Source organism: Chelonia mydas, chromosome 13 (genome assembly GCF_015237465.2).
Source record: "Chelonia mydas isolate rCheMyd1 chromosome 13, rCheMyd1.pri.v2, whole genome shotgun sequence".
NCBI lineage: Eukaryota > Metazoa > Chordata > Testudines > Cheloniidae > Chelonia > Chelonia mydas.
This window is the reverse complement of record NC_051253.2, coordinates 3,834,390-3,846,724: the sequence shown is the minus strand read 5'-3', so window position 1 is coordinate 3,846,724 and position 12,335 is coordinate 3,834,390. Positions and strand designations below refer to the sequence as shown.

General features: G+C 45.2%; 1 protein-coding gene across 3 annotated transcripts in view; it reads left to right on the top strand.

The window, feature by feature from the left end:
* The window catches only part of GMEB2 (glucocorticoid modulatory element binding protein 2), a 38,894-nt gene extending 30,149 nt beyond the window's left edge, over positions 1–8,745 (top strand). For all 3 annotated transcript variants that reach the window (XM_037915591.2, XM_007062509.4, XM_027824950.3), the window contains 5 exons: positions 148–305; positions 2,255–2,326; positions 3,237–3,374; positions 5,742–5,864; positions 6,142–8,745. In XM_037915591.2, coding sequence (XP_037771519.1) covers positions 148–305; positions 2,255–2,326; positions 3,237–3,374; positions 5,742–5,864; positions 6,142–6,791 — 1,141 coding nt within the window. In that variant the 3' untranslated portion in view covers positions 6,792–8,745. The remainder of the gene's footprint in view (positions 1–147; positions 306–2,254; positions 2,327–3,236; positions 3,375–5,741; positions 5,865–6,141) is intronic.
* The last annotated feature ends 3,590 nt before the right edge of the window (positions 8,746–12,335 follow it).

Here is a 12,335-nt window from a genome sequence, read left to right as displayed (position 1 = left end):
GTTAATTTGTGCCGGGTTTGGAGAGGTTTGTCTGTTCGAAATGCAGTTAAAAACTTCAGAAGGGGAGCTGTTTTTCAGTGATCTTTCTCACTGTGTCTGAGCCATACTGATACAAGTGTGTACTCATACTCATTCCTTGTGCTGCAGGAAGATCATGGACTCCGGAGAGCTGGATTTCTACCAACATACCAAGGTCTGTTCAAACACCTGCCGAAGCACTAAAATTGACCTGACCGGAGCCAGAGTATCTCTGACCAGCCAGACGTCAACAGAGTATATTCCTCTCACCCCTGCCTCTGCAGATGGTATGTTTAGTGTTTTCCATAGCCCTTGTTACCAGGGCTCTTACGAGTCAAAGCTTAATTAATGCTTCCTTATGAATGCGGTTACTGTTGTCTCTATCATGTTTTTTCTTGTTGCTTTTTTCCTCCTTCACTTCTCCCCCTCCCCCTGTTGCTGGGTCTCCCATGTTGGAGCTATGCAGAAGCAGCTATTGTAATGCTGCATGGCAGAGCAGTAGCTGCCTGGAAGGAAATCACTTGGATACTCCGTAAGAAATTCATTCTAAAGTTACCTGTACTGCATCCTGGCTTACTAGGAGCTACATAGCCAAAGTAGTGGCCTCCAGATAATCCACAGGAATTAGTGCAGTCGTCCCCCTGTGATGTGGTCATCCTTCAGTGCCAGCATCTGAACAGCTGCTAGCTGTTCTCACTGTACATGGCAGTAGGCTGCAGAGATGAGCATGATTTCTTTGTCGCAGCATGCTGGATTTGGAGCCCCTTTTTTATTGCACTTTCTTTCAAAGATGGCAACTGACTTCCTTCTGAATAATTTAGATATTTTCATTTAAGGCTCCGTTTCTGAATTATTTATTGCTTTTGTCTGATGAAAGATTAAATGCAGCCATGGAATGCTACAAATTTCTATCAGATCTCACACAAATAGGTTACAAAAATGAATTTAGAAGGACATTGCTTTAGAGTTTGTTCTAAATTTGATTTGTCTTAAGCAGGGAATGTTTGGTGGAAATGTGCTCCTATTTCTAAATACTTGTTTGCAAATCCTTTTGCCACTGAGAACTTACAAAAAAAAAAAAAAAATCTGATAGCCATAGATTTTTGCAGGAGAAAAGCAAAAATTGTTTTTTACCCTTGTGCTGGCTCTGCCCAGAGCATTTAACAATTGAATTCCATGCTTTGGGCTAGTATTTATGGTTGCTGTACATGTTTAACCCATTGTTTATTTCATTGTTAGTTCCACCCCACAGCATAGCTCTAACCCTTGTTGCTGTGAGCAGTTCTATTAATATAATCCAAGATGTTAACACGCAAACCAGAAAGTTTCCACAGTGTTGATGTCAGGCTGTATTTGGCACAAGTGGGGGAAACCAAATTTGCAGACTAGAAGGAACAAATTGCTCAGGGAAAGAATTATTTGAAAGCTATGGAGTGTTACAAACTGCTCGTCTTTCAGGAGAGCATTCTGGTGCTCCCAGAATGATCACTGCATCTCTGGCCCAGATTTTGAGCTGTACAGCTCCAGCATGCAGCTTGACATCCTCCTGGCAGCTCAACTGACATGTGACTCCTTCGTCTCCATAGTAACAATACCATAGAGATTGGAAAGGGCTGTGGAGAGCAGAGATCACATGAGTGGCTGGGCAGAAATATGATCACAGTTATATACCCTGGAGGCAGCAAGGATAGGACAGTATCCCAATGTGTATTATCTGCAGGAGTGACGGGGTCAGTTCAGTCTTCAGGCCAGTCAAACCACAGGTCAGAGGCAGTCTGTTAAGAATTTTGTATTTCTTCCATGTCCTGTAGATTGGCAACAAGCCAGATAATTGCCCTGAACACTTACCAGACCAAATACAAATTCTACTTGCCAGCACTCTGTTTATAATAATAATAATAATAGAAAAATTAATGTAATAAAGAAATGACTCTCCCCGAGGCAAAGAGAATTTTGCAGGCGTTGTGTAAATAGTGCCCAGTGTATTGCCCAGCTGTATGGAAAGGTAAGCGAAGCTCACACAATGGCCTCATGTGACTTTTAATCCACTTCGGAGTCTCTGTTTGGTTTTCAGCTGGAGGAGATAAGTTCATACAATATTGAGTACTGCATGGACTTGCCTGTTTTCTTGGATGTAACATCGTGGGTGTATAATACAGGGACAACCTGATGCTATGTGGCAAGACTTGTGAAGCCATGACTTGTGTTTTCTTTTCCTTTTCAATCTTGGTTGCAGTAAATGGATCTCCTGCTACAATCACCATAGAAACTTGTGAGGAAGCCAGTGATTGGACCACTAGCATTGGAGGTACAGTTCAGGAAAACGACATAATGCTGTTAATATCTCCTATCATACTCCATGTGCGCTACCTACATTTGAAAGGGATGTAGGGGGAGAAGGTTGAGGAGAAAAAAAAGATAGGGTGAGTAGGAAAACTGTTTCTGCTGTAGGTGTTCCCATACTCAGCTGCCTGATCTTCATGGTATTTATTTGGCATAGCTTTAGATTATTGTAGTGTAGGACTAAGTCCTTTGTGTTTGCAGTGTAGCCACAACATCATCTTGGCATGAAATTGCTTCCAAGTGTCAGAATATGCAAGCATGGGTCAAATTCTGGCCATTGCCCTCAGAGGAACCTGGGTGTGAGTCCTGAGATTTCTCCCTTGCTTCTCTGATTCAGCAGAATTAAGAATGATCATGGAGGATAACGTCTGACACCAAAATGGGATAGGGATTTGTGGTGCTGCATCCAGCTGCCTGTGCTGGGTTGTGGAAGAAAAGTGAGTGAGACTCCTAGTGGGAGCTCTGCCTCAGTCCTTGTGGCTCAGGGTTCAAAGTGACTCACAGGTTCTTCTGCAGCTTCTCTGCCCTGTTGGGCAGGATCAGTCCTGTGTGATATGGGGAATGGGAGGACTATAAGGGAAAAGTATGTTCTTCCTTTAAAACTACGCAATCAACTTGGTTTTTCACCCATTGCCTTGGGATGCCTGTTCCTACTGGGTTTTGCCCCATCCCCACCTGCCTAGAGATAGAATGTCTTCTGCTTCAAACCCCACCAGAGAAAAGTCTAGGGTGAGCTTCTGCCTTTCAATAGGATTGCTGAATGTGAACACCCCTTTTACCTCACAGTAAGACATGGTGATGTATCAGTCATTCAGCCCCCCCACTGCCTTTTCCTGGTACTCTAAGGTTCTCTCTTATACTGGCTGCTCCCCTAGATGACACATTTGCATTCTGGCGCGGTCTGAAGGATGCAGGGCTGCTGGAAGAAGTGATCGAAGAGTTTCACCAGGAGCTTGTGGAGACCATGAAGGGATTACAGCAGCGGGTCCAGGATCCTCCCTTACAGCTCAGTGGTAAGAGCTTGATTGCAGGAGCTAATAAGCAGCATCTTTGTGTCTTGATTATTATTCTTATTATTAAATGGCAAAAAACCTTTGTGAACGCAGAGTTAAGGTTGCCAGGTGATAGCTCATGCCCTCCCAGAATGTCGAGTTCAGCAAAATCAGTCTTCTGAAAACCAGGAAATACAGTTAAGTAAACGCCCACATACCCTTAACTCTGCCCTCTTTGAGTGCTGTCCCACAGCACCCATAACATACTCCCGTTCTGCCTTGTTGCTGTAGTGGACAGGCACAACCTGCACTAAAATATTGAGCCTCTTCTCCCTACAGAGTACCACATTTGTCAAATTTGACAGACACTTCAGACCCTTTTACAACCCTTCACTCGTGTATGCAGTATGCCACCTAAAGCTAAATTTTCACCTACCCATCATTAAGTCCATAGACTCCTCTCAGATCCCACCTCACTGCTGACACCTGAGACGATTCTGCACTGAAATGATACTGGCACCCACCAGCCCTGTGACCTGGAAGTAGTTTTCCAGATAGTTAGCCTCTCACTCTCTACGTGCTCAGTGTAATACCTTAGGAGCAAGAATAATCACATGAGGCTTGTGATGAGAAGCAACATCTTTTTGAAATAGCAGTGTAATTTGATTTCTCACAAAGGGCTCGTGGGTGCCATGCACTCTGTTGGGATAACACTCTAGCCTTAGGGACCCTCATGCAATGATCTTGAGCCCTTGTTGAGCTTTGTCCGTGAGCCAAAAAAGGTTGCCAGAATCTCTCAGCTTTTGTTTTGGGAGATGTATTTTGGGACTCCCTTGGTCAGACGACCCCAGATTTGTGTGGCACGCAATGAGGCACACCATATTTCAAGGCAATCCAAGTAGCCATGTAGATTTTCGAGCACTTAGAGTCAAACTTTAAATAAAAAGCTAGTCTTAACTATAGCAGAATGAATTATGCTCACTTTGCTGGCATCCCTTTAATTCTCACATGCAGGGTGGGGTATGGAAATAACTGGCCACTATGGACGGTGCATCAGTGGTGCAGGATAGTTTTGTGGCCAGTTTCCTTAGAATCTGCAATGCAGTCTGTGGTACAAATTTGTTTCCAGCAGTTGACAAACAGATTCCCACTGGCATTGCCATCTGTGCATATGCCCTGCTAATCTGAGCCAGTTTCTGCAGTTCATTGCGCTGCATCATTAGAAGGTAACGCACCACGTGATTGAAGGAAACTGACTGTCCTTCCCACTCACACATGTCACTGAATTTAAAAAAAATAATTTAATATGACTGCTTCATATTTTGGAATGTCTGGCACTTGGGACCAACACTGCTGTCAGCTATTGTGTCCTACTTAATCTTTGCGTTTTTTTCCTTATGTACTGCCTGCCGTGGTCTTTCACAGCACGTCTTGCTGGGAGGAAACATACCTTGTCTTGCCACTTCACTGAGACTGAGGGGCAGTGTCACTTTGAGAAACCCTTTGCCCTTCAGTTATGGGATTCTCTTATTTGGGGATGTCTGTGTGAAATTCTCAGACAACAGTCATCTTAGCCACAAGATTTAATACAAGCACTGAGAAAACAGAATGAAAATAAAAATAATTGCTAAACTCATCTAGATTAATGCTTCCCATAAACTGAACTAGAGAGAGAATTTTCAGCACTCATAAAGTGGGGAGAAAAAACCTTCTAGATTGTATCCTGTGAAAGCAATTCTCTCCTCTGACCACGCTTTGGTCAGCCTGTCAGTAGTGCTTGCTGTTCAGATAGCAACTAGCTATGTGTCCCGAGACCTCTCTTCTCAATCTCTGTTTGGGAAGAAAGGACTGTTGTCTCTTAATCACCCCTTGATGCTTCTCCCCATCCTTTCTTTCTCAGTATTCTAAGCATAAATATTAATGAATTCTTAAGCTCTGACCTCTTGCATTATTCTAAAACAGATTTGGCTACGTCACTTTAGCACAGCGGTTCTCAAACTTCATGCACCGCAACTCCCTTCGGACAACAAAAATTACTACACGACCCCAGGAGTGGGGACTGAAGGCTGAGCCTGCCCAAGCCCCACTGCCCTGGGTGGAAGGGCCAAACCCCAAGGGCATCAGCCCCAGGTCGGGGACCTATAACCTGAGCCCTGCCATCCAGAGGGTGGTTGGGCTCGGGCTTCGGCGCTAGCCTTAGGCCCCAGCAAGTCTAACATCAGCCCTGGTGACCCCATTAAAATGGGGTTGCAACTGACTTTGGGGTCCCGACCCACGGTTTGAGAACTGCTGCTTTGGCATATCTGTGTTTTACCAAGAAAAAGGTAAATTCTTTCTGTAGGGAATGATTCTTTCCTCAACGATCAGTATCTATTTTTCTGTTTTAAGATGCTGTCTTACTCAACAACATAGTCCAGAATTTCGGCATGCTGGACCTGGTAAAGAAAGTTCTAGCTAGCCACAAGTGCCAGATGGATCGCTCAAGAGAACAATACACACGGGATTTAGCAGGTATGCCCACCTGGAATTTCGGTGTCTCTTCTGTTGGCATCACTGATACTATCCTGGAGTTTTTCTGTGTAGGAAAGTAGATTTTTTTTTTTGCTAAGTCAATGCATGCTAGATCAGTTTAGCTTGGAATGATGCTAAAGAATGAGCTAAATTGCCTTGCTTATTGTACTTCAGTTGTTGCTATGCTGTTAAAACTGGGAAGATGGCCACTGGGAAGCTTATGTTAGGTGGAGGTTGGAGAGTACTCGTACTAACGTTCATTACGGTCTCTTTTCAGCATTGGAGCAGCAATGTGACGAGCACCGCAAGCGAGCAAAGGAGCTGAAGCACAAATCGCAGCACCTCAACAACGTGCTGATGACTCTGACTCCAGTCTCCATCCCAGCACCTTTAAAACGCCCCAGACTTACCAGGGCCACATCTGGGCCAGCTGCTATCACCTCTCAAGTCCTGGCCCAGTCAGCACAAATTGCCTTGGCCCCAGGAGTGCCCGTCTCTCAGCTGGCCAACCTCCCTCTCAGCAAAGTGGTGTCCGCCCTTCCAGCCTCAGTGCTTGGGAAAAGTACATCTCAGGCACCCTCAGCCAGCTCCCCGGCCTCACCGTTATTGGGAGGATACACCGTACTGGCTTCCTCAGGCTCTAGTTTCCCCAACACTGTTGAGATCCATCCCGACGCTTCCAACCTGACAGTCCTCAGCACGGCAGCCATACAAGATGGCAGCACTGTGGTGAAAGTGGTGAGCCCTTTTCAGCTGCTCACCCTCCCGGGACTAGGCACCACCATACAGAACGTAACACAAATGGCTCCCAGTGGGAGCACGATTGTGACGGTGCCGTCTAGCGCCATTGAGGATGCCACGGCATCAGACGAACATACCACCACCATCGAGGTGACAACAGTGGCAGAAGAGCCGGAGCAGAAATGAAAAGGGGATTTGCCTGGAGGGACATTTTTTGTGACATACTCTGGCTTGAACTGCCTTTTCTCTGCCTGTGCTGAGGGAAGAGGGAACAGTGTAAAGAGGGCACAGGGAATTGAGACTCTGGGATAGATTGGCTAAAAGGAGTAATAATGAGGTTTGAGCCAAAGAAAGGGAAAAAGAGAGACCACCAAAAAAGAGGGGGGGAAATGCACTGACCCATTAGCCGGTTTACATATAAAACTTTCCTCCCATGTTTTCCTGGAATACATGTTATCTCCATGTCTAGTTCACTAGCTCTGCATCGTCTCTAGACATCTCAGCTGGCACAGAGCGTCGAGAGAAGCAGATGTGGGCAGGGCCTGAGAACAGGAAAAGAGCAGAAAGTAGCGAAAGGTTAAGGAAACAATAGATGATGAGGCATTTTACTAGAAACTAAGGGGGAAGTGGCCAAGGGGCACTCCTGAGTTCTGGCATGATTCAATACTGCATGTAGGCCAACAATACTAGGGAGTCTGCTGCTTCCCCTTCACAACAGAGGGCAGTTTGGAAAGCTGGTGTTCTGGAGGGTGGGCCAGTACAGAGTGCGTAGCTGGACATGAAGAATGTGCATGACGTTGAGGTAAAGCAGCCTTGGACCAGGGAAGGTCCTCTGATGTGTGGCAGTCCCAGGGCTGAGCCAAGTGACCCTTGTTGCTGGTTTCTGCACATAATGTTGGATTTGGGTAGTTAAATGCAGTATCTCAATATTACTAAATGTGCAGTCTCCTCATTGTGAGTGAGATGCTGGTCTCCCAAGTCTGATCATTGAAAGGCGGTGGGGGGACAGTTGTTAAAGGTTTTGGTTCCATCCAGGGACAGGTGTGGAAAATCTGTATCTTTTGAGGATTTAGGGTCTCCTTCTGTTTTCTCAAAAATCTGTTCTTTTGTTTTTTTTAAAAAAAGGAAACTCTCTTGTGGCCCTTCTGGTTGTGCAGGTGATGTCCAGGGGCACAGTTGTACTGTTGAGTATGCAGAGAAACTGATTAAATAATAGCACTAAGAGACATCTGAACTTCTTCCATCCTAGCAAGTGTTAACTGTGGAATCTAATTGTCTCCATGTCTCTGCTAATCTCTTATCAGAAGCATCTAGCCAATGAGCCTTATCTAGTGTGGCTGGGTGTTCTTGTCCCCTCCCAATGTGCCCAGAAGGATATTTTGTGGGCTGCAAGGTTTGAATATGCAAATAGAATATTCAAATATCAAATACTCTTTTGATTATTCAGCTCGCTGAGAGGTTCGCTACTGTCCTTATTTTTGTAAAAGGTGTGTGTGTGTGTGAGAGAGAGAGAGAGAGAGAGAGAGTGAGGTTTCAGCTGGAGACAGTGTTAAAGGGGCTGGATTCCTGCAGTGTGGGTTTTCTGTCAGCTTGATCTGGCAGCAGCAGCAGCAACAACAGGTCACTTTAATAAGCTAATAAATATTTTTGAAAGAGTGCTGCTGGCTTATTACATCTCCTTGTATGTGTCTGATTTTACAGCTAGTATTAAAGCACAAAACTGGCTCCAAGAATGAACAGAATCCTCTTCCTCTTCTCCCCATGCCATCCACACACACCTGCAAAGTAATACTGCCAATTCTTCCAAAATGTTGGCCATACACTGTTTCAGGTTATATCTTAGGAAGTTATTTCCTTTGTGCTGTGGTGGTGGGAGAAAGCCAAGGGTGCTTCCCCTCACATGAGCATAGGCTGGTGTGTTAGCAAAGTGAAGGGAATGTCACTGGAGACCTAGACTGGGGGCTTGATGGGAAAGAAATGTCCTTTGTTTGCTGCCTTAACCCTTTGGAAAGATTTAACAGTGGCAAATCTTTAGATGTGGGATTGGCATCCCTGATGCTTTCTTTACTACTGTTTTTTTTTTCTAGGCCAGCCTGGAATTCCATATGTTGGTGCTAATAAAACTCTAAGGATGGGTGAAGACATGTTATTGTTAATGACTTTACATAGCATTTTCAAAGGTGTTAGGGATTTTTAATAAATTAAGAAATAGAATTTGAATTATAGGAGGAGAGTCTTCTTTCTCCTCTTCTTTTGAGTGATGGAGAGGGCATGAATCTACAAGCAAACAGAACAGGACTTTCCAGAAATGTGAATTGTAGCCTTGACATCACCTCATTTTGTGAATGAAAAGAAGCTTATCCCAAGACTTGTTATTAATTACATAAAGGGATTTCTTTGTGGCTGCTGCTCTTAACTCCAGGAGGCAGGAAACATTTATGACAAAATCATGCAAACCTGACCGACTATTTTGGATGGGAAGCAACAACCCTCAAAAGATCTTTCACCTTTGTTCTCTTTTCCCCAGCTTGGCTATGAAATGCTGCTGAGCGTGGTTTCCATAATGGTGGAATTAGGATGCTCCTATGAGAAAGCAGTTGTGACCTTATAGACAAGAGAGGTGCTTGGTGGAAATGGGGAAGAAATTAGAGAGGGTTGTTGGTGAGTGGGGTAGGAAGTGGGAGAGTGCAGCTTGTTATGAAGTTGCAAGATGAAAGACTTGAGCCCTATGCTGCCTTCCCCCTAGTTACTGAAAGGGCCCTACTCTGTCCGAGGAGTAGAGGGGGCACAGTAGGGACAAGCAACAGAAGTACCTAGCAGGTGACTGTGGTTCAGGAATCAGCCACAGGGACATGGTTCAGGATTCAATAGCTCTTGTTTTACTGAGTTCAGGCTCCATTGAAGCAACAGCTTGGAGTCCGCAGATCTGGTTGGCAGAAGATGTAAACAAATACTAGCAACCCCATCCTCTCAGGCCATGAAAGAGACAGCGCAGCTATTAACTGTGTTGGGGACCTTTCATGTATCTTGTGCTCTTTGGCAAACGGTGTCTTGTCAGCTTAAAGAATCATGGGACACACGTATGTCCCTTGTGTGTCTCTCACGTGTGGTATTTAGCCTGCTGCTTATGAGCCTGGAGTTCTGATCAATACTGCCTGTATCTCCAACAGCAAGCAGCATGGTGACATCAGGAACACTCTCCACTGCCCATTATGTGGAGGGAAGGGATGGCCTTCCAATGTGTGGGGAGCCAGTCCCCTATCCCCATTGAAGACTGGGGAATAAAGGCAGTTGCGTGGTTGGATTCTCCCTGCTCCTAAGCATTTGGGTACAAGTAGCGGGGGGAAAACACACATACTTTCACCAGGAAGAGGAGGGAGAGATTACACTGCAACATGAAGCCAGGATATCGCACCGGAATTATTTTGTGTGTCTGCAACCTCTGATTCAACAGCATGCATCTAGAGCATAAAGAAATAAACAGAGTCTGTTTGAGCATTAAAATCAATTAAACCTAATTCGCTTCAGTATCTGATCCCCTCTCTTGCTTTGTTGGAAGCTCTGAACTGTTTAGTGGCCAATCAGGATCCTTCATGTGTTTTGCTGTGTGAGATACTGTGTCTGTTGCTGTAATGTTTTCCCAAGGATATGAGATACCCAAGGCTGTGAAGTGTTGTGTGAGAGGAATTTTTGTTAATGATTGTCAGGAGACTGCTGTTTGCCTCGTATCTATTTTAGCAATACAGTTGTAAACGCTGTAAAGCATATATGGATCTATAAAGCAATATGGAGATTAAAATTTAATGAAGCACTTCCATTTGAGCCCAGTAGGTGCGGCTAGAGAGAAGCATATTGTGACGCTTGCCAGAGCACAGTCGCCAAAAGATAAACAGGAATAAAAGAGAGGTTGGGAGAGGTCTGTTCTCCCCCAGTATGCATATGTATGACTGCCATTAATATTCATTTATTCTGTATGTGTGTATCTGGGTGACAACAGGCTGCATAGGCAGGATCTTGTCTGGATTTACACACCAAAGTGTGATTATTTTTTTTTTAGGAGCTACTGGCTAAAATCCAGTGGTCTTTAAACAGTATGTGCCCGGTACGTAACAGGGTTCTCTTGGCTTGATGGATGCTAGGGTCTTAAGTCACCAGCTTTCTAATATTTCAGGGCACATCCTTTTTCAGTGTTTAGGGACAAATACACCTAAGTCCTGGTGTCTTGAGGGAATCGCTGCTCATCCATTTTCTCCACTGCAGTAGATTCTACTTATTAACAAACCTCAGTTTCCAGCAAAAAAGTTGTTATTATCTGGTAGTTGCTAATGAGCAGAAAGCAGGTTTGTGAGGCTGCACTGTGGGAAGGAAGCACTGGGACCTGCTGAGTGCTGGCTCCAGGCAGGTTAGCAAGGCAGCAGCTGGGGAAGGAAGTGCTGGGACTGGCTCCAGGCAGGTTAGCAAGGCAGCAGCCAGGGAAAGCAGGTCCTAGTGCTTCCTTCTCTAGTTGCATCCCTGCAAACTTGCCTATCATGGAGCCTTTCTTCCAAAAACCTGTTGCTAATAAGCAGCATGCCATTACCAGTATCCAAATCCCATTAACATTAAAAGTCAATGAGATGGCATTGGTTCCTAGCAAAATGGTGCTATTAACCAGAAGTTGTTAATGTCCAGATTGCTATTCAGTGGAATCTACTGTACTTCCTTGAACAGAAGAACGGCCACACTGGGTCAGACCAATGGTCCATCTAGCCCAGTAACCTGTCTTCCAACAGAGGCCAGTGCCAGATGCTTCAGAGGGAATGAACAGAACAGGGCAATTCATCCCCTGTCATCCAGTCCCAGCTTCTGGCAGTCAGAGGCTTAGGGACGCCCAGGGCATGGGATTACATCCCTGATCATCCTGGCTAATAGCCTTTGATGGATCTGTCCTCCATAAACTTATCTAATACTTTTTTGAACCCAGTTATACTTTTGACCTTCATATCATCCTCTGGCAATGAGTTCCACGGTTGTGTGAAGTACTTTTATTTGTTTTAAACCCACTGCCTATTGATTTTGTTGGGTGGCCCCTGGTTCTTGTGTTCTATGATTTAGTTGGGGATTGGCCCTGCTTTGAGCAGGGAGTTGGACTAGATGACCTCCTGAGGTCCCTTCCAACCCTGATATTCTATGATTCTAAAGGGTAAATAGCGCTTCCTTACTCACTTTCTCCACACCAGTCATGATTTTATTGACCTCTCTCATACCCCACCTTAGTCATCTTTTTTCCAAGCTGAATAGCCCCAGTCTTTTTAATCTCGCCTCGTATGGAAGCTGTTCCACACCCCTAATAATTTTTGTTGCCCTTTTTCTGTACCTTACGAGCACAAAGGCCAGAAGAGGTGTGTGCATCCCCTTGTTGGGGTGGCTGTTTTCCACCTGCTGGACTGGGGTGTGTATCTGTTACCAGCTCAGAGCAAAGTCAGGCTGCTTTAAGTGTTCACACTCCACCTTCACCCACAGGCCTGCTGCTGTTCTGTAACTCATGCCGAGGAGGAGGAGGGGCTGGCTCAAACCGTCCAGCCCTGTGCGAGTGACTCAGAGCAGGCGTGCTGACAATTAGGTGGGGCCAGCACAGTCCGTTTTCATTCTTCCTCCCACCCACGCTCCTGAAGCACCCTCCATTCTCACAGGGCCCAGTCTCCCTCGCTCTGATATGAATGGAATGACTCTAAAGGTGTGTTTACACTG